General features: G+C 42.8%; 1 protein-coding gene across 1 annotated transcript; it reads right to left on the bottom strand.

Annotated features, from left to right (window-relative positions):
• Positions 1-324: 324 nt before the first annotated feature.
• On the bottom strand, positions 325-23,281 carry LOC307184802 (repulsive guidance molecule B). Its single transcript, XM_079918577.1, has 3 exons — positions 22,724-23,281; positions 17,109-17,617; positions 325-3,762 (listed from the first exon to the last, which is right to left on the bottom strand). The coding sequence occupies exons 1-3, from the start codon at positions 22,869-22,871 to the stop codon at positions 3,094-3,096; spliced, it is 1,326 nt and encodes a 441-aa protein (XP_079774703.1). The 5' UTR covers positions 22,872-23,281; the 3' UTR covers positions 325-3,093.
• Positions 23,282-25,183: the final 1,902 nt, after the last annotated feature.

The following is a 25,183-nucleotide window of genomic DNA, read 5'->3' as shown; positions in this document are numbered from 1 at the left end:
CAAGATCCTCCCCACCAGGACTAAGTTGTTGCCATCCAGGCTGCCTTCAAAGAACCAAATGCAGGTCCCATGTCTGCAGGGGCCCAAAACTAATACTAAAGACAGACCTTTGGGATAATACTGACTTATCTGCAACTGCTTAAAATTTAAAAAGGAAAAACCACAGTAGTGATATAGTTTAGAAAATGAGTCTGTGGACAAGTTGTACAACTTACTGTCAGTAACCATAAAGGATTTTGCACAAACACACCCTCACTCCCTTTCTTCTGCTATTTCTCGGCTCTTCCAGCAGGTGTCACTACAATCACAGAACAAACATTCCACAGGATGGTATGTAACTTTATTTTTCTACCATAATTTAAAGTATTTACACACTGCACACTCACTGTTTTACACAGATACTTATTCATATACCTATGAACCACATCTAAAGGTTTCTTTGCAAAGACTCTACACACTGTGGGAGTTTCCAAGCATAACAAAGAGAAGGACAAAAAAATGTTTCGAGTCTTTTAAAGACAGCCACGTGGAGCATCTGTGAAAACCAGTGTTTTCCCACAAGTTTAAGCTCCCCCAGAAGACGTTTGAACAGCTACATCCTACCTACGTGTTAGTATGACCCGACACTCTTCTGGTTAAGGAGGATTTCAAAAACCAACATGTGCAAGTAGCATTTTCTTTAGACATTCTACGAAAGAAACTGGAGAAGATAAACCAGGCCCTTCTCTAGAGAAATACCTGTATTTCTGAAACAGTTATCTGTGGGGAGGGCCTCAGTGTCATACAGAGATACTGACTATAAAGGGAGAACAGCTAAATACACTGGTACTAATAATAGTGATGTAGGATGCTTTTAAGCATCCTTTCCAGGTAAATGATATGGGCAAAACAACCCAATTTTCTTTTCCCAACTATTAGCAGAGGTGGTTGTTTTGCTTTCCCTGAAAAGGACAAAGGTATGTTAATCATATACACTCTAAACCCAGATACTGTAGAAAACTTCTACTGTTTTTACTTCACTTTTAGACTATTTGCACAAAAATAGTGGTTAGAAGTACCCTAAATATTTTTCCTTCATTCTACTCAAATTACGTCAAAATTACTAGCTAACTATAGCTTCTAACCTGGCACAGGATTCTGTAAGTGAACAAAAGAAGTCACGGCTCAGAGCTGATGGTAGGTAGGCCCCCGGTCCAGCTCTTATATAAGGATAACAGGTTTGGGTTTCAACCCTCTGTAAGCAGGATGCCTTCAGGATTTTCCCAGACTGGCCAAGATTATTCTCTCATATACCAGAAGATGGTCGAGACGAGGTTTGCCACCTCTGGATGAACCCACATCTCCATCCTGTGACTGATAGATCAGTTCACGAAGAAACAGAACTTCACAAAATGACATCCTCTTTCCTGCCAGTCTGGGCCTCTGGAAGTGCCACTTATCAACAGGACATGGCAAAAGGAAGAAATTACCTGGCCAACTAAAACTAAGCAGAATCTTGACCCAAAGATTCTGCTGTGAAATTTAAAGTTCACTAACTTTTGTTTGCATTTACGTAAATGATTAGGGTAAAGTATAAATATTACCACTAATTCTTGGAACCATACATTTACATTTTAGATGTAACAACATAAACCTACCTAGCCTGGAGTTCATGTTCTCAGTTACCGTTCTTGCCTTTTGTTGGTGGTGTTTTCCTTTTGCAAGAGGTGCCAACAATGGAATTGAAGAGACAAGGAGTTTCTCTGTAGCTTGGTGAAATTACTATAAAGTAAAATGACTAAATAATAGTTACCTACTGATGTTAAGAGGGAGAGTATCTGATTAAATCGAGAGGCCACCTGGGGTGCAATACTGCCCAGTGCGAATGTGTGGACTAACCAGCACCCAGAGTTAGCTACATACAGAGTCAGGCCAAGGAAGCGCTTCTGTCATGAGCGCCCCAGTCCACTCCATTATGCACACAGATGTGTCAAAGGCTGAGGAAGGCCTCGGTGTGGAGGGCAAGGAAGAGGAAAACTTTGTGATGGGATCTGGGCCTTGATGTTAAAGCAAGAATCTAACAAACCCCAGTCCCTGGGGTCCTAAAGTGAGACTGAGGAGGGCTTACTGGGCGTGAACACAGGCAGCAGTGTGTTTCTGAGCCCAAACAGCCAAGGAAGAGAAGGCTAAGAATGTGGGCTTGTACAAATTACAGAGATAAGAGCAAGGCATGATCACTCAATTTATGTTTTTGCGTTTTGTTCGTTCAATGTAGAATAGAGTTAAAAGAGGGAAAAGCTACAGTTTACACAAGGACACGGGATGACAAAATTCTGAGAGCTGCCGGGGTCTAGCAAGATGCCTGGTATTTATCTATGAAATTGTCATCACTAGCCCCTTCTGACCTATAAAAACAGCAGTTTTCATTCAACCTACCATACTATAAGTGCTCAGATATAACAATCCTAGTTAATAAGAACGGTACTAACATTCTCCCCACCCTCCGAAAAAGTGACAGCTGTAAAAGAGGAAGAGGGCCTAGAATCAGTGTTTAAACAGCCAAAAGCACCTGGAGGGGGGTTAACTGTCCTTCCACATCGAGCAAGGGCAGAAGAAGAGGGTAAGGACCTAGTTCAAAGGAACGAGGCAGCTGCCCCAGGAGGCGGCAGGTGAAAGCTGCGTGCATGGGATGAGCAGCAGTGGGAAAGGACAGGAGGGCGCAGCCAGGAAGAGCTACAAACAACGTCACCGGTCATCTTCAAAGGGAACGCTGCGTACGGTGTCTGTGCACGTGTACTATATACATACTAACCAGGTACACACATAAATATTTAATATATAAAAAATAAAGTGCTTTCTAACAGGTCCCCAGGCAGGGACATTATAAAACATTTCACAAAACTGCAAAACAAAATCGATACAATCAAAGAACACTACATCCAACAGACGTGAAAACAGTCAAACACAATATGTACAATCAGGTGGGTGTCCCAGGACAAACATCCTGTCATATACATGGTATATACATATATACTCTTTTACTCAATATATTATGACAATATATATTTTAAAATTTTGTTATAGACAAAAACAGAAACAAAACAAAGACAACCCCTACAAAAACACGATAAGGATGGAGCACGCGAGGCCTAGACTGACAGACAAATGGCTGTCTCCACGGGGAGTCCCGAGGCCACTGCTTGGGAAAATGTGCCAGCGTTCTTTCCTGGGGTGCAGTGCCGCCACGTCTTCCAAGGCACTGTGGGCTGCGGCAGTGAAGTTGGCATCCCCCGTGGTGAGCAGGTCAAAGACACAGGACTGGAAATAGATGTCCTTCACCGGCATCTTCTCGTGGCATTGAGCGTTAGCAGTCTCCAGTGTGTAGCCAGGCCAGGCCTGGGCCGAGGACGTGTGAGGCAGGCTGTGCCCTAGGATGGCAGACACCTGGCCCTGCCCGTCATCGATGCGCTCGCTCAGGGGGCAGCCGTTCACACACAGCTGCAGGTCCTGGCTCTCCTCGTAGGACATGGCCAGGTCTTCAGGCATGCGGACGGCGAGGGTCAGGTAGCGACCCAGCTGCCGCACGAACACCGTGGTCCCTATGTAGCGAGCGTGCATCTCCACGTAGCGGCCGCTCTCCCTCTCCACGATACGCAGGCTCTTGATGTCGCCGTCCCCTCCACTGGTGCTGCCATCCACAAAGGCAGCTGGCAGGTCATCTGTCACAGCTTGGTATACTTTCTGATCTGTACACTCGCGGTGGGCTTTGAAGATGATGGTGATCTGTGGGAAGGAACGCGTACAAAGTTTAACACGATGGGAGGGATACGGGACGGTGCATCCTTGTGTGGCAAGAGCTGCTCTCCATTCTGGAGTTGAATGGCTAGAGGCAGAATCTCCAGACTAGGCCTCTTTGCTTCTGCCTTGCAAGTGAATGGTGTCACTGTTAGGGAAACTTTTAAAAGTCCTATGTATTTGGAATGATAATTTAACACAGATCCGGGGAATGTGCCTCCGGAAAAAATGTTCATTTTCCTAAGACAGAACAATGCTGTTGTTGGGATACAGGCAATTTTTATTGGTAATTTATATCTTGTCTCCTTCCAAAAACAGATGAGCTGTGGTAGAGCTCTGAGAAAAAAAGATTCCGTTCTCAGTTATGCAGAAGCTCTAAGTGGCTTAATTAACAATAAACCTACCAGAAATTTTTTTTTTTTTTTTTTTTTTTTTTGCGGTACACGGACCTCTCACTGTTGTGGCCTCTCCCGTTGCGGAGCACAGGCTCCGGACGCGCAGGCTCAGCGGCCATGGCTCATGGGCCTAGCCGCTCCACGGCAGGTGGGATCTTCCTGGACCGGGGCACGAACCCGCATCCCCTGCATCGGCAGGCGGACTCTCAACCACTGCGCCACCAGGGAAGCCCCGTACCAGAACTTCAATTTCTAAAAAGTTTCTCCCTTGGACGCTAAAACCATATCCCATGACTCATCACTACAAACTTACTTATAAACACTGAGGGAGGAAATGGAAAGCTGAGGAGGGGGCCATCCCAGCAACAGCTACCAATCATGTGCCTCAGGAAAGATTTCTCTTAAGTCCCTTAATCAAATGTTTCACATGACTGACTAATCGCTGTGACAGCAAACTCACTTAGCAAATGCAGCTCCCAAGCACTGGCAGACTAAATACCCTAAACCTAGTTACAGCAAATGTTTTCCCCAAACAGCACGATGGCCCTTCGACTTCTCAGAAATCTGTTCCCCAGTCAACTCTCAACCCGCCAAGTTAAGCAGACAATTCATGGAGAAAAAACTACTGATAATACAAAAGCTTCCCTTGAGTGAACTGATTTTATTTCCTTAATTAGAACAATTATTAAAAAAAAATGAACCTTGAGCACCTTGTCTCCAACATCCTCAACATCTCTGCCGCAGGGGATGGAAGGAAGATGACGAGGAAGAGACAGGGCCTTCTGGGTCACACAGGTGGGAAAACGGTCCCCAAGGGGGAAAAAAGACTATGCTTTGAGATCTGAGTTATTGTCAATAACTGAGGTAACAGCTTCTTCTTCTTTTTTTTTTTTCAGAGAACTATTTTATTTTAAATTAATCTTTACTGGAGTAGAGTTACTTTACAATGTTGTGTTAGCTTCTACTGCACAGCAAAACGAATCAGCCATACATACACACCTATCCCTCTCCTTTTGGACTTCCCGCCCATTTAGGTCACCACAGTGCATTAAGTAGAGTTCCCTGTGCTGTACAGTATGCTCCCATCAGTTTTCTATTTTATACATAGCATCAATAGAGTGTATGTGTCAATCCCAATTATTCTTTCTTCTTGAAGAAAAAAAGAAGTATCAGGTGACTTCAGTCAAGGAGGGAGGTAGACAAGCCAAACACTCTACAGATTACTCTGGATGGAGGGAACCTTCCACCTCCTGCAAGGGGGCTAATCAAAACAATAGACCCTTGTTTAAAAGGCCATGCTGGCCCCTCCCCACCCCGCTCTCTACAAGTCCTCACCACCACCCTCAAGTTTATGTCCGAAGGGCTTTTTCCCCAGCTCGGCCAGCATTTGCTCACACTATTTAATTCCACGTGTTACCACCAGTGTTACCTAACTGGAATTTTCCAGCCTGTTCATTTCACTTCAGCCAGTTATAAAGCCACATCTGAACCAGCTGCACTGTAGCAACTGGTTAAATTCATATCCGTTGTTTGCAGCTGCAACTAAAACCCAGACAATGCACTAAGAAAATGCTTGGTTTTCTCCCTTCCTAATTACCCTGAGCCACAATTTTATTTCATGACCAGCCTTCTCACATTTCAACACCTTCCTAACAACCTGAAGGAGGTGTACCAGAGATGATTTCAGGAAATTTGTTGTGCATCCAACCATACGACCTTCCAGAGCGAGTGGGATTTTGAGCTAGATATCTAATGGGACTATAAAATAGATTTATTTGGTGGCTCTAAAGACAGTTTGACAAGTGCTTTTTTAAGGTAAGCTGGGATCCCTTGGAGGTGAAAAAGATTTATTCAAGTAAATTCTGCACCTGAAGAGTTGAAAGTTAATACAGACGGCTACAATAAGAGTAATAGACTTTTCATACAGCCACTCTCCTCATTTTCAACTAGAACATCCACACTCAAAGAGTAAATGAACTCTTCTAAAACAGCTAGGCCATTTGTCCTTCCAGTCTAACAAACCTCAAATTTAAACCAACTTGGCGTTATCTGCAAGAATTAAGTACTTTTTAGTTCACCTTAGGAAAAACACAGAGGAATTAGTTTTGTTGCGACAACACACCAGAGAGATCCAATTCCAAAGAAGTTTCTAAAAAGGCAAGCAAGGGTCAATATTAAGATGAGTGGAATAGTTCCAGCTCTCACCAAGTCCACCAATTCCAACTCGGGAGTCATTTCAAACACTCTCACGTTATTGTCCTCTGCTATGCCTGTGACACTGACAGTAACTCCCATTACTTCTAGAAGATCAAGTAAAACTTAAAGCTTGACCGCTGCATACTATCTACACTTACAAAATATTCCAGTTTACCTAATGGATTTCTGTCTGTCCAATTTCCTAGGAGTGATTTTCTCTATGAGACAACGAAGCTGGTATTTCTCTTGTTGTTCCTCCTTTAGGTGAAATAATTCGCTCGGAGCATATGTATAGAATTAGCCCTTGAATCAAGATGCTGAGGGTAATGAAGCAACCTCAAAGCCTGAGAGAAGTTTCCTGAGTGGTCCTCTGTAGTTTAAGTAAGTACTGAAGAGATACCTAGAGATATAATCAATGTAGTAGAAAACACTAGGTAACAGTTTCACATGACTTAAGTTTTGTAATGTAATTTCATTCCTCATACAATTAATTACAACTCGAGGTCTTAAAAAGCAGGCACTCAGCCATGAAGGGCCAGAAATTCATTTCCAGATTCTGTCTCCCTCTTCAGAAAAAAAAAAAAATTTATTCACTCTCAATAATTCTTACTTTAAAAACACTCAAAATTTAATTGGCATGTTTGGTAATTCCACACGTTTTCTATTTCCAACTAGCAGCTGTCAGAGGGTAAAAACAGGACATGCAAAAATGTATTCTAAAGCTCTCCAACAGATAATTTAAAAACACATGCTATGCTGCTTACTTTCCCCCCTCTATGAACTGATCCATATGCTGTAATAACTCAATTTGGCACATCTGTTCTATGCCACACCATTTATTATTGATGGATGGCATTTCTGTGCATTTAAAACACCAGTGCCTTTTGTTAAACCTCCCCCGCCCAGCCCCTCCCAACCCTCACCTCAGACAAACTACTCCAGTCCCCTCATTCATTTTTAATGTTTCATTCCCTGAGATCTTTACCACCCAACGGGTCTCTTAGGAAGAGCAAGAGAGCAGCTACAAATCAACCTTTCCACACGAGTAAGGCCATAAAGATTTAAGGTTTGCTGTGAAATACCAATATTTAGAGGCAGCTGCCTCTCCTTTCCACCAGGAAAGTAAAAAAAAAAAAATTAACTGAAAACGACGTAGCCCAGAGAACCAGGCATTGCCTTGGCAATGCACAGACAGAGCTTCCCCAGGCTCGACAGCCTTGCAAAGTGCTGCACAGAAGTTTTCAAACAGTAGAATTCCCCACAGGCTGTGCACTTAACTATTTGTGCTTATTGTATTTTGGAAGAAACATTTATTGGTGTTTAATCAGGCCATCTGGCACTGCAAGTGCAGGACCTTACTAGATTTCTCTAATAGCAGAACTCGACTTTAAGATCAAGGGACTCCATCTCTTGGATTAAGATGGGCCCGCAAACCATACTGAAAGTCACAGAAATCAGCCTGGAACATACAGAAACAATTTTGATATGTACCTAATTAAGATTCTGCTTGTGTTAAGGAAGCTAAAATTAATTTTATTTCATATAATTAGCTGATAAGTCTACTTCCTCAGATCCTCTGGGTGCAATTATAGGTTGAAAAAACAGGCGACTGTGGGAGAATAAGAGAACGCTGTGCCCATGGCCCCTTTGCTCTTACCAGATCAGTGGAGTACAGCCTCTACACTCAGTCCTCAAGGCTGAGCAAAACAAGAAACCATTCCAAAAAGGGCACATGCTTCAAAGAAATAAACACACGTGCTCTATCTCCAGCTCTAAAACACATAATCTTAACTTCAGAGGGTCAGTTTTTATAAATGTTGAGGAGTCTGAGCCTAGGAAGCTCTGAAGCACCATAAGGAAGTATCTCGGCTGGACTGGGGAGAACTCTGGATCTCTCTCCCTTTTGTGGAGCAGGAAACAAAAGCATATTCATCTAGAATAACTTTCTGTTTGAACAGTTTCATACAAAACCTAGGAGAGTGTATGTACCATACTTAAGGAAAAAATGTTGCATTGGTTAATAACTGATGTCATTGATTATTTTCCTGAAAAACTAAGAAAAAAAAATCTGTCAGGAAGGTGTGAACTCGATGAACCGAATGTAATTTTACCATTCCGACTCAGCCTACATATCAGCTATCTACCTATAGGAAATCTGAACTTAAGATCTATAAGAGTATAGTTTCTTAAGTAATTTCATTGGAGTAGGACAAGATACTAACAGGAAGACAGTAGTACATGTGTTTAAGAGGAGGGTGGCAGGTTAAAAATCTTACTCTAGACTTCTTTTAAGTCCTGAATGAGACTATAAAAATCTCCTACCTTCTAAGGATATCAAAATAGGTTTCTCTATGCTCATGAGTCTCTTTCCACAGAGGTCTGTTCTAGAAACATGTACAGGATTCCAGAGAAACGGAATGGATCAGACTTATTTATTCTTCAGTGTTGCCCTAGGTAATACATGCAGGAACAAGGCTGCCTTGGCTGCTGGAGGGGTTCTTGGCAGCAGATGGAGAAAGAAGAAACCAAACCAGAGGGAAAGGACACCCACAGTTGAGGCTGCTAGGGTGGTCCAGGGGAGAAGCATTAAGCTCAGTGCCTGGAAAGAGCATGTGAGAGAGAAAGGGAAGCAGGCCCAGGGATGACACATAAAAGGGACAGGCAAAAAAATGTCGACTTCCAAAGGGCAATTTCTGTACACTTAAAACAAGGAAGGCTGGAAGTAGAAATAGGCTCAGAGACAGGGAAATCGGCCAGTTTCCTTGTACAGACCAGAGCTGAGTTTGGGGAGGAAAGGCCTCTGGTCCTCACAGTCTTGGCACTCAGAGAACTCCAAACGGAACTTCTTGTTTGTTGTGTTCGGACTTTGCATTGAGGAGGCCAGCAAATGTAGGAACTCACTACACTGCTAGATGCGAAGTTAGATATGTGTAGACAGTATTACAGGCCCAGGCTGCCACTGTGCTTTAGACCAGAGGCTAAAAATATTCTGAAAGGTGACAGCCAGGGCCAGAGGCAATAACTCTAGGGGCAGGAATCTGCCCTAGCAAGTCTTGCTTTTAGGGATCTCCCTCCTAATTGGGGGGGGGGGGGGGATGGGGGGGATGGGCACAGGGCCAGGGTTCAGCACAGCTGTTTCCCAAACCAATGGGGATTAGGAAATCACAGTCTCATTGATCATTTTTCAGTTTTGGTGATTTAAAAAGCAAAAGGGCTTGAAGGTCTCCACAATACACTCACACTCTGTCACTTGTAGGTTCAATTGCAGGTTCCCAGGGCTATTAAAAAAAAAAGCAAAGCCCAGGAACGAGGTGGTTACAGGCAGTGACCATATATTCCAAGAAGCCAGTTAACTGGAAAGTTACAAAACAATATCCTTCTGTCTTCATTTTCCTGAGGCAGGGAGCGGGGAAAGCATGAACACCACATAAATGCACACGTGTGCTTATGTGTGTACTCACCCACACCTTTAGACGGAAAGATTAAACCCTGACCCCCTTTTTTCAGGAGCACATGCAGAGCAGATGGGAAGTTAGTATTTAAATGCTGTCACATCAATTCTATCCACAGTGTGTATACTAAGTTCCAACACTGAAAGAACCCCAGCAGCAGCAGCAAAGGTACTTTGGGCTCCAGCTCTTAATAACCAGCTAACTGGGACATACAGAGCTCCTCTCTCCACAGACCCAACTTCACCTGAAGTTCTTTCTAGACCCGACAGCATCATGTTTTCACTACAAGGCTCTCCAGCTAAATTCTGCATCTTAGATGGGTGCTGCTATTCTTGTTAGTTATTACTTACTGACAAGCTGAGCAGTTTAAGAAGTCCTGAAGTTACCCCACCCATGAGAACACAAAATTCAAAACAGTGGAAGAGCAAGTTCTACTACAGTCAAAACAAATAAAGACAAAATGGGTAAGGTAGCATTTTTCATTGTTCAACACTGTAGGTAACTATCCCACATTCCGCACAGGCAGAAACTGTTTGGTTAGCATTAATTGAAGCCAACAAAAAAAGTACCAACCATCCAATGTTTCCTTCTTGCCCCTTCCTCTCAAAATGTTAACTCAAAGAAAATTTAACAGGGCAGAGAGAAACATTTGGAAATGTGACAGAAAAACAAGTTCTAACTCTCAGCTGTGCATCAGACTTGGCCTCCTGCCTCTGGTTTAAACTATGAAGGAGTGTGGATTTGTTTTAAAGGAGTAGAGGCCCACAGCACTCGCATGGAATCCTGGCTGGCTCAGGCAGGCGTTGGGTTAATTTCTCTTATAAATGGGGGATTACGAAGGTCCTTTTTGTCCTTCCAAACCACATCTGGCACAGAGGGAGCGGCACAGAGAGATTCAAAATATAAAACTGACAAGATACACAGACACAAATTTTATACATTTTTAGACAGTTTCCACTAACATCTTCCGTATTTCTTCATTCTATTCCAGAGAACAGAAAGATGATAAAAGACTCATTACCCAGAGTACATGAATCTGTATGAACAATATAAAGGTGTATCTTGTTTGGAAAGTACAGCATAAAGAATAAACAAGGCAGGCCCATTTTCACCTTACAAAATGATCTTTCACACTTACAGATATATCATGGAGCTAATAATTTCTCCTTCTTTTCCTTCTTCCTTTGCCCACATATACTTTTACCTCCAGGCAATCTGCTGAAGTTTCATATAGTTCTATGAAGCAAAGCTGAATAGTTTCTGGGCCTGAGACCTTACAATCCAGTACAAACGAGAGCTATGCAGGAAACAGAAAAGGACAAATAGAAATACTACCACCTGCAATTATAGCTGATTTCTGCTTTTCTAAAAACTATTCTTTAATGTTTCAATATTATCTCTACAATAAGTGAATTCAGGGAGGATAAGGTTATCTAAGACATGTTTTCATGTGTCTTAAAGATGAGATGGAACCCTGAAAAAATGATTTTAACTAAGAACTGGTGATACTGATGGTCAAATTCCCTAGAAAGCTTTCTGGTATTAAATCAAAGATCAATAACCTTTCAACAGTGGCATCCAGGGTTCTAGAGCCTGCTAGGGTATACAGGAGTGAGGAGACCTGGGTGCAGGTGAGGGGCCACCTGAACAGTGGGAAGTGAAAAGGGAGACTGTGACAAATCCTAGGAGTAAGAACACTGGCCTGTGATGGTGACCAGCAGGGACAGTCAGGCCCTGGGTACAGCAGCCCATCTCTCCGGCCCAACCTCCTGGTCCTTCCTGACACCCGAGAAAACTCGCAGCTCTTGGAACCAGCTTATAATGTGGGCCACCAACGTTCTAAGAAGAAACCCTGCAAATGGCTTTTTTTCCCCCACACACAAACCCACAATTCTCCACTGACTGCTGCAAAGTTTAGTTATGTGCTTAGACTGAGGCAGAGACAACATTCACCTCTGCATCTCCCATGCATAATAGGCCCTTTAATGCTGGGTGTTTCAAATGCAGCACCACATTATACATTTTATCAGAGAAATGAATATAGTATACAAGCTGGGAGCTACAACTGCAAACTTCTTTCCCATCTGTTCTGCAATATGCCTCAACTGGTGTTATAACTTTTTTTTTTTTTTTTAGCATTTCTGCAAAACAAGGAGGACCATGACAAGATGCAAATCTTAAAAAGATGGCAAGAATTAGCTGCATAACAGATAATCGTAACAAAACAAAGAGCAACCTCAGATTTTAAGGATTAGTTACAATGTATCTGCAAGACAGCTTGTGCTCTCTGGAAGGAAAGGGCTCTATATTCTCAAAGAAACTGCCACGTGTCCCTTCTGTAACAATGTTGCACGAAAGCACAGTGTCCATGTATTCAAATCACAATCTGGCAGAGGGAAGGATAAGGCATCTTCCTTAGTCCACAAAAATAAGAATGATCACCACTGTGTAGCTCACATTGTCTCCATGAAGATACTAAAAACATAATTGGTTACAAAAACTTGGCTACAAAAAAATGCACTAGGCCTAGGGTCAAGAGAGGACAGATTTCCAAACCTTGATCCAAAGATATGCCTAAAAAAGACAGTGGAAAGCCTTTGCAATGCAGGCGCGTCTGCTCTGATTTTGTAACCAACAGAGAATGACCCAGAACATTGGTTTACATGCCCACATTTGATTGTCGAACAACAGTTCATGCTAAGGGGCATCAGAAAGGAGCACAGGATCCAATCATGCTCTAGGACCCTACAAGTGAAGAGTATTTTATCATCAGGGAACACCTTGGGTTATGCAGTTTGATGAAGATAGTAAGCAAGAATGGGTCAAAGGGACTAAGTCTTCCTGTATCTCTAGTATCATCAACCAGTGGAAGTTTTCAGGAAATTTCCCAGAAAGCAGCTAGAGTTCGAGACTTAGGGATAATTATGGACTTTCAAAGACAGGGTCTCTTACCATGCTTTGGATAGGCACTGAAAGCTACTGCCCATGGGGTCACTGGGAGCTGGTGGCCCATGGCAGCAGCAAGAATTCACAAGGCACCTCAGAGTACCTGTTCAACAGCCACCCGGCTTGGTCAAGCACAAAGAACACACCTCTTCCCCAAAGTCAAACTGCCTGAAGGTAAACCACCTTCTCTCACTAAAGGATGAAGTACAGAAAAATCTGAAGATCTATAAAGGACCTGCAGTCATCTCAATCTCCCCTCCTACTTGCAGTTTTGTTTCACTGAGTTTGAAGAACAGCATACAAAAGCTAGAGTGATGAGAAAGGACATGATTATGTTAAAACAAAAGGGAAAACAAAGCAAAGGTATACCAATTATTTGTACAGAGTAATTTTTAAAAATATTGCCATCATTTAGGTGTGTAATACATTCATCCTTGAAATTTTTTGGTTAAAGGAATCATTTTAAATGCACCTGAGAGACTGGTGCTTTTAATACATGTTACTAGGAATACATTTGTAAAGTGCAGAATCCTTTCATAAAATAATTTATACCAAAATCACCTGTAATCATGGCATATACAATTCCTTATTAAATCCACATAAACAGGGATACATAGATGCACAGAATGAAGTAAAAAGGAGTTGAGACTGAGAGGCTGGCAAAGAGAATGTGGAAGAGAAGTTACAGAAGCCCAGCATCCCCACAGATGACCTGGTTATTTACCTGTGTGAGGCCCAGGAGAGATACTGGCATTGTGTCCCCTCCCCCACCCCCAGCCCAAAACAGAAACTGCTTTTCTTCCCATGTAGCCAGCGCTGCCAGTTCTAAGCCTGCCCCCTCTCTCATCTCTCTCCCGCAGAGTGCCTGCAGGCCAGAAGCTGCCCCTTACAGCCAAAGGTGTAGAAGGTGGCCCAGAGCTGACATGGATCTCAGCAGAGGTGTGCAGGTGTGCCAGGAACCCTGGCAGCCCCAGGGCGGGGAGAGATGAAAAAACAGCCCTGGTCTCCCCTTTAGGAACACATCTAGCTGGCAAGGTGGCCAACCATACAGACTCCTGGGAAGGGATCCCCAACAGGCTGGTGGAGGGCACGACATAAACCCAGTGGCCGTGAGAAGGCATACCTGCACGCAGCATGACCGACGTTTCCCGGGGAACGGGGAGAGAAAGTAGACAAGGGAAGATGAGGCCAAACTGTCAAGCACTGCAGGTCTTGCTGCCCTACACTCACTGCTTGCCATGTGGATAAGGAAAAGTCTTAGCTAATAAATGACCCCTTGAGTATACAGGTGACTCTGTAGTTTAGATTTTTTTTCCCCCCAAGCTTTGTCTTTTCGTGATGAGGTTTGAAACGTGGGTGTTTAGGGGCAGGTAGAGCTCACAAAGACAGCCTTGAAGATGACTTGCTTAAGAAGCCAGGTTACCAGGACTGAGTTGCCTTAGGGACTTCCCTGAGCAAAACACCTGAGTCTAGTGCTTCAGTTTAGTGCTGAAGGTGGTGAAATGAATGTTTGCTTAAATACTATAATTTCGGCATCACAACCAGCCAGCCTCTATGATATGACATCATTGGTCAGTCTTTAAATCTAGTGACACTGAGCACATAGGTCATTAAAAATGCTTGACCACAGGATGACACAGTATCCGCAATGTGCAGTGCTGGGTTATCCAATAGCTGGTCTATGTATGTATTTAAGGTCTCAGTAAAGCTGGGACTCATATAAAAAATTCTTCTTAAAGGTTTCTTGAAAACAGTATTACAGTAGACATCAAGGAAAAAAAACTAGATCTTTTTTGGAACTTATTTCTTATGTACTTTTTTGTCTCATTGTTTTTATTTTTATTGCCATCATTTTTTCATTGCTTGGAATTTTTAAAAGGGTTCATTTTGGCCCTGGGTTGGTAAAAGGAAATTGCAGTGCAAAATTTTAGGCCTTTGTTTGGTTTCACCAGCAGAAGCCATACCAACATGGAGACAGGCCCTCAACAGTAACCTTCCAGATGCTTTTGGGGGCTTTGGAGAGAGTTACAAAAAGAAGAAGGAAAGAAACAACTACTAGGGGTCATAGAGTAATTTGTTGCTGAACAGCATGGTCACCAGATGTGGGGAAATACTTTCCAATAGTGCAATTAAAGACCAAACATTCTCACTGTCTGCTTGAATTTATGTTAGAGGATAATTTTTCCCCTCTCCTTTCTGGAATGGGTAAAATCTTTGATCCTTACCAAAGTGAGGGAGAAAACAAATTGTATTTATTTATTTGCTAAAAACTATGAGAGATTCAACCACAACTGAAATAGAATGATCTGAAGTCCTTCAGTGTCAACTGTTCCATTTATATAATGTTAATACTCATAAGGTAACCAGTTGTCCCCAAATATTTTCAACATGATCAGTAAAAAGTATAAAATTTTGAAAGGTTGAACACCAAACAGAAGTGACATGTGACTGGATGGAAGGCTTGGAAAACAAAACTTTGGGCTTGTGAAAAGAAACAATATAGCTGACCCCTGAACAACAGGAGGATTAGGGGCAAAGACCCCTGTGCAGTTGAAAATTCACATATAACTTTATAGCTGGCCCTCTGTATCGAGAGTTCTGCACCCAAGGATTCAACCAACCATGGATCATGTAGTACTGTAGTATTTACTACTGGAAAAAAATCCACGTAAGTGGACTGGTGCAGTTCAAACCCATGTTGTTCAAGGGTCAACTGTATTTTCCCATGCACACAGCACTTATTAATCTCAAAAGTATCGTTTGAAGGATACCACTCCAAGCCCTCAATTATTTACACAATAATTTTGATGATTTTCTACATTCCTAATGGAACTGTCTTCTTGAATTTTCAGTGTTATGTCTTTCCAAATACTATTCTCAGGTTTTATATCCTATGACTGCAATAATGATGGATTTTTTGCCCATGGCTTGTCTTATGACTTCATAATTATACTAACTTCATATCATAACATACAGCAAATACATATTTTAATATACAGATAGGAAAAATTACTTGCATACTTGTAAAACACAGAGGAAGAAAAGTTTGAGATATAAGATTTGGAAAGGTAAGCTTGGGCTTTATTGGGAGTTGAAGCGTAAATAGTTTTAAGTCCCCCTAATTTGTCTAGATCGATGTAATAGTCTTTGTTCAGAGCAATGACTTCTAATCTTAGATTTGTGACACCCCCGGGGTGTCTCCATACATCTCTGGAGGTGCTGTAAAATTCCCTCCACAAAATGTGAAGTAAAATAATTTAAATTCACTTAATGACTATGCCACATATGTTTGGAGGCAAGGGAGGTGTCCTGGAATCAAAAGAACAGTCGTTAAGTATTATAAAAGCTTGTTCCCTGTCAATTATATTTTAGCCTAAACCAACTGATGAAAAGATAAACAAAGGAAATCAAGCAAGATGAGAAAACCTGTATATGTGATTTTGTGGTTGGAGGAGACGGTGAAGGAGCTGCTTACTTGGGATGCTATTTTCATGGACAACCCTTTTTGACTGCTTTACTTATTAACACCTGAATCAGCTCAGACTGGCAACTGGAAAGCCAGTCATAGCTCCTCTCCACCTACTTGCACTAAGACACTGGTGCCTTAAAATTGGCTTAGAGGATCTCTATTCAGTATTAGTTTCTTTAAAACAAACAAACAACAACCACATACACTGGCAGCTAGACAGGGTAAGTTTAACTTAACTATGTCAGTTTTCCCCTCAGGCTGACTTACATTTTTATCCTGAGATGACATGGGGTTATAAATCACTGCTCTGCAATATCCAATTCTTAACTTCCTTGGTCACCACTAGGTTAGGAACTAAAACACCACTGTGGGCTTGCCACTGAGAAGCTGGCTTATAGCCATTACATTTTACTATAGCTTCCAAGTTCCCAATAAAATTTCCTGATGGGTTACTGCCTCTGGCTTCACAGCGTTCTTTATTCAGAACACCCATTTCAGTCATTTGATAAATCTGAACATGGATTTCTTCAAGAGCCACACACATCTGCACTTAAAAATGACACCACTGAAAAAATAAAGAACTTTTTTTTTTCATTAAGCAAGCCTGCCTTTTCCCTAGAGAACCCAACTTCAATGTTTACTTTTTATTTTTCATATCACTGCCTATTTAAATTTAGACCCACATTTTACATAAGCCCTAGAATTCCACTGAGAAATTTTTTACCAAGTAATTTTCATTTAATCCTTCATCCACCCTGCGTGCCAAGATGACCAAGAGAAGCTCCTTTTAAACTAGGTCTTTTGTATCACACTGCAAAAGTTGCCTGAAGAATCAAACTCTGAAAGTTATTGGAAAGAAGAAAAAAGTACACTTGCCTTATCTGTAGCAGTAGCACTGGATCCAGGGACCACAGGCACATTCGTCACTTGAACTGAAAGATAATTATTATCTATGAGTGGCCAGGCCCCTTCCACTTTGCATGTCTGGAAGTGATCCTTGAAAGTTCTAAGGTGAGGATCTCCGAACAAGCCACAAAAAAGGTAATTAGGAGGGTTCTGGTCCCCTCCCCTGTGTTCTCTCGCTCCCGCGTGGCTATGATAGTTACAAGGGTCATGGGTCACTTCAGGGTTTGTGGAGGATGTGGGTCCGTCCTTAGAACAGTTCCTCTGGCTCATGAGGTCACTGATACCCAACACAGCAGAATGGTATACTAGGTTACCACGGCAGGCTTTTGAAGTTCGCTGGGTGCAGCCGGCATAGGCACGCAGAGCCTTGCAAAACTCAGAGTCAAAGCCATCAATGGCAGAGTTCAGGTTTGAAGTCAGGAACACAAAGTCTGTGGTACATTTCTGGATTCGACATTGGGCTGGCTGTTGGCAGTCACCTATGAGAAAGAAGATAAGAACAAACATTTTTTAAATGCTTCACAACTTCCTGAGCTACATGAGAAAATGACATTCTCCTCTGGGAACTGTTTGTTCTATTTCATATACTCCTATTTTAAGAAGGCCTTCAGAAATAGGGCTGTATTGTGCTTCTTGGCCTCTCACAAAGTAAGCCACTGGGAGAAACACTGCATGCAGCTAGTTAACTTGAAACTAAAGCATGGGCCATTGTGAGTAAACAGGAGTCTAGCCCAGTGTTCTTAGGGTAAAATTACAAGGGAATGATAAACGAAATATTTTATCAACTTTGCTATTGTTTATAGATTTTGAGAAAGATGTCTTTGCTTTAAGACCAAGTCAAAGATATGAACTTTGTTTTGATTTTGAAAACTGCGTAAGTAATGTGCTTTGGAAATCACTGTCTATGCACAAAACCACGAGTAAAGCCTGCACACCTCAGGGAAGGGAAACTCCTAAATTACAGCATGATTAGTTAAAACACCTTTACCCGATTCTACTATGGCTATAGGCAAAGAATATCAGGAAAAAATCCAGGTACTAAGTTAGTCTGCATTTCTTGAGGAATGTTTATCAACAAATTGCATATAAATTAACACTTAATCTCCTGGTTTCTATCAATACAAAGTGTAAATGTTCCCTTAAAAAAATGAAGTGATTGATTTGACCAAGCTAGGTATTCACTTATCCCATAACATCAACCACACTAGGATTCCAGCTCCTAAATAGTTCACCAGTAAAAGTACACTAAATCAAAAAGTACGTAACACTGACAGGTGATCCCACCAACTATGTTTTCTTCCAGAAACAGAACCAGAGACAGAATTATTAGAGTATATATAAACTACTTTTCCCCTAAATCAACAATTCACATAAACTTAATGATTAATTCACATTAACTTAATGATTTAAGTCAAGCTAAAATGAATGAAAAATCATGTGATTACTGCCCTACTATTTAAAAAGTCAGTTTTCAAATTATGGCTTGCCCCTAGCTTCTCATATAAAAATGTGTAAAATCTCTCAAAGCACAAAAAACACAATGAACTGCCAAGACTAGGTCAGTGGTGTGCACCAATCAGTTTAACACTATATTCCTTAAAATGGGAACACCAGGATTACTGAAATGAGAAACAATTTTCTTTATCATCCACCTCAAATTTTATACAAATGAACTGTAACGCGTATCTGTATTACTTTTGCCCATCCTTTATAGGTCTCTCAACCATGGAGGAGCCTCAGTGTCAAGTCTTAGGTTCCTCATATGAGAAATGAGTAGGTTGTTCTACAGTAAACTCTGTGATCTTTTCTAGGCATAAAATATCTATGGGGGGGAAATCAGTCAGTAGAGTATTATTAAATGTATAATTATTCAAGATTTAGGCATAACAAAACTTCAGGATAATATCAAGATTTAGTAATTTACCTGATAAAGACTTAAAACTAATCCTAATAATCATCTTAGAAAGATATTTTAATCTTTTCAGTAGTAAACTGCTTTTAAATCTGAATAAAATAGCCTGTAATCTCTGCTCATGGCATCAGCTGGGGAAACAAAGGGTAGGAAATGACAACCTCTTAAGGCACTTTCCCAACCATTCTTAAATTTCAAAAACCAAAAAGGGAAAAATATAGTCAAGATTGGATATTTGATTTAACACAAGTAAAAGAGATTAAAATATTTTAATATTTTGGAGCTATGAATTTACAGCTATCACTAAATCGCACTTAAAAAAATCAAATACATCTTGATGTGTTTGGTCCCTTTTATGTTTGCTCATTCTAAAGTTGATATTTATAGAATTCCTCTCTATAAAGTAGATCAAATCATTTTTCAACTATTTTTACTCAAAAAGCAAAAATGCGAACAAAAAAATACAACCAACCAACAACCCCCCAAATGGTATTAAACCCATTTTACAGATGGGAAAATCAAGACAAAGGGACACTAAAGGCCTTGTCCTGGCTGGATTGTAAACAGCTAGTATGAAGCCCAGAGCATGGTGCCTTTCCTCAAATCCTGTTTTCATTCCTCCACATGTCACATCTCTACTAAATGCCTGATTCTCAAGACAGTACTTGATAGCTTAAAAAAAGACGTAACTACAGTATTTCTTTTAAAATCAGCTTCACAGTAAGCAGTAAGCAAGAAAATAAAATATGGGCCAAGATCACTCAGTAATGAACAGTTCTTGGACAACATATAAATGACAGCACAAGAACTTTCTGCTAAACTTGCAGTGCCTATTCTTTGTTATGGCCTATAAAATCTAGCCAAGCATACACTTACTAATAATTATTTCAAATAGTCATAAAATATCAGAAGTAAGACCAGCATGGAAATGCAGATTCAACTGTTCAGAAAGAAACAGAAAAGCAGAATTTAGATTCCCAGCTCCTTTTTTGTTCCTTTCCTTCCTCCCCTCTCGCTTTTTCATAGCAGGTGGGTGCCGATTCCTTTGAGAAATCTCACATAAAACAAAACTCCTTGGGTTCCTTTGTTTTGGATGAGGTTTCTAACAGACTTTTTGAATAGAGAAGATGGGAGGGAGGAGGGCTAAATAGAGAGAAAGTGCATTTGGGTCAGCAGTTTCAGCCCCATCACAGGCTCCTGTATAATGACTAATTTGCAGCATACACCCAGAAACATCCAGGCTTCATGAATTTATAATGACAATGTGCACTTTGCCTGTTATAGGCGGTAAAGTAAGCCTCCTGTCAAAATACCAAGACAATGCAGAGCAGAAACAATTTCAAGGATGCAGCCAAGAAGGCCATGAAGTGTATGAGTAAGCAAGGAACTCCCATATTGGATCTCCATTCAGGAAGCGCAGAGGTTTGCTTAAGGGAAAAAAAAAAAAAAAAGTGAATAAAAGTATTCTTTTCATTTCCCAAGGGCAGAATTCAAAATCTGCAGCTACAGATCTATTTTTCAAATCAGATCATCTATGATGTGACAGTATTTTCATTCCGGTAAATGAAACTTACTAAGGGATTTGTGGGTCTATAGCTTTCATTAATGATCCAGACATAAAGACCTCACCATTCAAGACAGTTTCCTCAATGTCCGGACTGCACGTGTGAATCTGCAGCCCAATCACCAGTTTATAATAAAAGAAATCAGATATGCTGAAGTGAATTAAGTGAAATGCAGAGCCATATGGGGTGCAGAGGCAAATTATATGGATCCAGGCATCAAACATATGGTAGCCCATCTGTAAAGAGCACTCGGCTAGGCTCCCTGCTCTGAGAAACACCCCCTGCATTTCAATAGCACTGCTCTTCAAAGAAATCTCTCAAAAAGGAGCCCTCTTTTCTATAACCAGATTAACTGCTCCATTCCAACAAGCTGTCCACAGATATCACTCACCACAGCAACTCTGGGTAGAATCTAATGGTGACTTCAGCGTGAGCACATTAGGATACTGAGAGGAGTTTCACATTCCAAGTTCTTGAACTAAGGCACCTTAATTTTCTAAACTTTTAAACCAACTTCTTAGGCCTTTCATGGGCCAGCGAAGAAATCTTCAAGGACCACATTCCAATCCTGTTATAGGACCCAATGGCAACTAAAGGAAACGATATCCAAGTAGTCAAGAGGGACACAGTCCTGCCTACCACTTCAATTTCCATTTCAAGTAACCTACACTTTGACATTATGGACACTGATTTTTTTCACACAAAACCCTCCTGAGCAGATTTTTTGACACGTCATAAAAAATTTTCCATGTAACCATAAGCAAACTGACTTTATTTTCTAAGGTTCTAAAGTCACTAATTTAAAACCTTAATCATCGTAAAACTTGCTATTTACACTATTAAGACTTCGGTCTGTTTCCACAAGTGACAGTGTTAAAATGCAGCTGTTACATCACAATGCAAAGTTATGCAAAGTAAATTAAGTCGCCTCCTCAAATGCCACATTTTTTCCCTATTACTTAAAAGACCTCCTGGATTTTTAACACTGCTGCTATGACTTAGTAAATAAATAAGAATTACTCCGTACAGTTGGGCGGCATTAAAGTTCAGTATTCTCCAGATCAGAGCGTTGTGACTGCTGTCCTACAAATACAGGACAAAAAGATCGCGAAGGAAAACTTACCTAATGCTCTAAGTGTGCTCAAACTACAAGATAAATTATCTTTCAATTTGGTATAAAAAAATTCTTTGTCTAGATCTGCTCCTAGAAGTGGTACTTATTAGTAAAGAGTGTCCTAGATTTTTTCCCCAGCTTTATTGAAATGCAACTCACATATAACATCGTGTTAATGAAACGATTTTAAAAAGAAAAGTAGGTTAAAACATGCTAAAAGGCTCATCTTCGCTAAGAAGAACGAAGAAGGCTTACTTCGTTAAGAACAGATTCCTCACCGCTGCTTCCATAGGGGAAGCGCCAAACCTCCAGAAGGCAAGACATCTGTCAGCCTCTCCTGGAACCCGAAAACACGCGGCTAGCCACAAAGCACGAGTTTTTCCAAAGAGGTTGAAAGCTGAATTAAAAGCAGCTTTCGCAAATATGAAAGAAATCCCAGTTTTAAAAAGTTTAAGTTACTTCGAGATTAACCCCCAGGTTTTCCAGCTCTGGTGAAAATCTTTCCATCTGGTGCGATTTCTTCGCCTCGCCGCCACCCCCAACTCCAGAGAAGCAGCACAAGGCTCCTAGTCACCCCACCGAGGCGGCGGCGGCGGCTGCGGAAACCTGATCCCAGCCTGACTTTCAGTAAACACCAATGCAGAGAGCAATAAAGCATCCGGAACATTTGTCTCGGGTGCGCAGCCCCCGCCCGCTACATCTTTGATAAGTGGCTGTTGGAGGGGAGATTTATCAACGGTCCGAGCAGAAGGCTGGGAAGGCGGGAGGGAGGGGAAGAGGCCTCTCCTCTGCGCCCCGGGCGCTCCGCTCGGTCAGTGGGTGTGTTCCTGCCGCCGCCCCGCGAGCCCAGCTAAGGTGCATGGCAGGGGCTAGCGAGGCCTTTCCCGTCGCGCCACGCCGCCTTCCGCCCCGGCAAGCGCCTACGGGACCGGGGGTGTCGGGGAACAAAGCACTCGGCCCTAGAGCTGGCTCCCCTCGCGCGCGCGCCTCATACCTGCGTGAAGCAGCCCGAGGCTGAGCAGCAACAGAAGCAGCAACGCCAGGGGCGGCGGGCAGAGCCGGGGGCGGGGGCACTGCTCAGCCCCGGCGGCAGCGGCGAGGGCGGCGGCGGCGGCGCAGGAAGATGCTGCTCTCAAGCCCATGCCCGTCCATGCAGGTCTCGTGGGCTCCGGCGAGGGCGGCGGCGCGGGCGCCGTGGCAGGTCCCGGGCCGTGGCTGCGGCATGGGCCGGAGGACGCGCCTCGCTTCCTCTTCTTCCTCCTTCAGGCCCGCGTCGAGCACGGGCCGCCGCCACCGCCGCAGCGAGCAGTGCGCCGCGGGCGGAGCGAGTTGGCGGCGTCGGCAACAGGGCGCAGCGGCATCGTGGCGGCCGGAGACGGCGGCGGGCGGAGGGAGAAGGGGCGGGAGAGAAGACACAAAGACCGTGAGCGAGTGAGGGGCCCGACCTGCAGCGCGCGGGCGCCCTGGCCGCGGCCAGCGTGGGCTCACCAGGCGTGGAGCTCGGGTGTGGACGAAAATGAGGAGCACGCAGCCCCAACCAGCGGCCACCGCCGGCCAGGATATCTTTCCGCGTCTGCCCAGCTCTCAATCAATCTCAGCCCCTCACTGCCGCCCCGCCCGCCCTACACCCGCCAATCCGAGTCGTCCCCACCCCGACCTCGCCCCTCCCTCTACCTCCATTGGCTGAGAGGCGGACGCTCTGGGCCCAGCCCGCCACTCGTAGGGCCCAAAGCGCCCCCACCTCCGTGCCTCCTCCTTCTTTCTGCCTGCCCCGTGTAGTTCGGGTTCCGCGTCCGCCCGCTGCGAATCCTGTCCTTCGCGCCCGGGCCCAGCCTCCCTCCGGCTCCCTCCTCTGCTCTCCCTCCACCCCGTTCTGCGATTTACTGTTTCCTCGCACCCAATTGAAACAGGCGACAGCAACTTTGTCCTGGCGTCGTTACGAAGGCACCGGCCTTTGACCTCTCCTTGAAATAATGTGATCAGGTTCAACCTCCCTCCATGACTTTTATTAAAAATTTCTTTTTCATCACCCTCACTCTGTCCCTCCAGCTCCAGCTACGGCTACGGCTCCTTGGAGGAAGCGGACGCTTTTACCCTGAGCCTTGCGGCAGGTCCCTTCGCAGCCAATCACATCTGCGGAACCGCGTTCTTAGCCTGTTGCGGACTTTTGGTAAAGCTAGCACCCGGTCGCGTTGGAAATCCGAATGTGACCCACGGTCCGGAACAAATCGGATAGGCTGGGAAGGTACCCGCCAGCTCCCGACGGAGTTCGCTGGCAGCTGTGCGAGGCTCCGGTGTTCTTGTTCCTTTGACATTTCCCTTCCTGAAAGCTGCGGGGAGGGGTCTGAGAGCGGGCGAACTTCAACGTGTTCGGCTACAGTGTAATTAGATTAATGAGGATAGTAAGTTTTTAATGCAGTGTAGAATAATTATGCCATGATTTCTTGTTGCTCAGTGGCTTTTCCACAAATTTTCATCGTCTATTAGCAAATTAACCCAATGGCAGGTCGGTTTCTACTTTTGCGATTGAATGGATCCCAAAATGAGGGAAAACCAATTGTCTGCCAGAAAAGAGGTTGCCAGTGGAGATACAGGAAAGCATGTTGTGAGATTGATGATAGGTTCTAATTTGTTATGAGTAGGTGTGAAGTGGTATCTAATCTCAAGAATGGCCTCAAAGGCCGGGAGCCACTTCGTACTGCCCTTGTCTTTGCCCTTCTCCAAACGGCAAAGGGCTGCCATTTTAAATTCACTGATATCCAAGTCATAGTCTGCAACCCTACCTGCTACATTACTTAGAATCTCTAATTAGGAATTTCGTATCAACCACGGACACGTTAATATTCCAACATGTTAAAAAGTGCTAATCAATGGACCAGGATAATTGAGGACAAACCTTCCAACGCTCCAGCTTACTCATTAGACGCATTCTGAATTATACAAACCACTAGGTCCCTAATGAAGGATGCCTATCTATTTTTACTGCAACTTTTCATTACTTACTTATTACGTACTATGATGACTCAAGTGGTAAACACACCTTTCACTGCCCAAGATATAATCCAAACCTTGTGTGTATCTATAATATGCTTAATAGTAGCTTCAGAGTTGCCTGGAGAAATGACATTTTGGGGGGAGTTATCTGATATGATTTTTAGATGATACTGTGTTGTAAATCAAAAATTTACTCTCTTACAATTACTACATATTACAAATGAAATCAAGTTAATGAAATACTGGTAAGTGTCTTTTAAATAGTAATCAAATGTGAACACTATCTTTCAAAGTATTTTGCTAGCAAAGACTAACAGTAAGATGTTTCTTCTTCCTTAACCCAAGATTTAATTCGACCCCTATGAAAGAAGCATCCTACTTTATTGACCATACTTTAAAACATATAACCAAGAGTTAAGGATCAAATTCAGTTTAGTTTGAGTCTTTTCACTCCTGATTT

Source organism: Stenella coeruleoalba (genome assembly GCF_951394435.1).
Source record: "Stenella coeruleoalba genome assembly, chromosome: 3".
NCBI classification, from domain to species: Eukaryota; Metazoa; Chordata; class Mammalia; order Artiodactyla; family Delphinidae; genus Stenella; species Stenella coeruleoalba.
This window is presented reverse-complemented; position numbering and strand designations above follow the sequence as displayed.

Bases quoted from the DNA above. Each gene is read 5' to 3' on its own strand.
- LOC307184802 (XM_079918577.1), bottom strand. From the start codon at position 22,871: ATGGGCTTGAGAGCAGCATCTTCCTGCGCCGCCGCCGCCGCCCTCGCC. The intron at 17,618-22,723 runs GTATGAGGCGCG...TCTTTCTCATAG, and splicing joins CCTCGGGCTGCTTCACGCAG to GTGACTGCCAACAGCCAGCC. The intron at 3,763-17,108 runs GCAAGTGTACTT...TCCTTCCCACAG, and splicing joins GTGCTACTGCTACAGATAAG to ATCACCATCATCTTCAAAGC.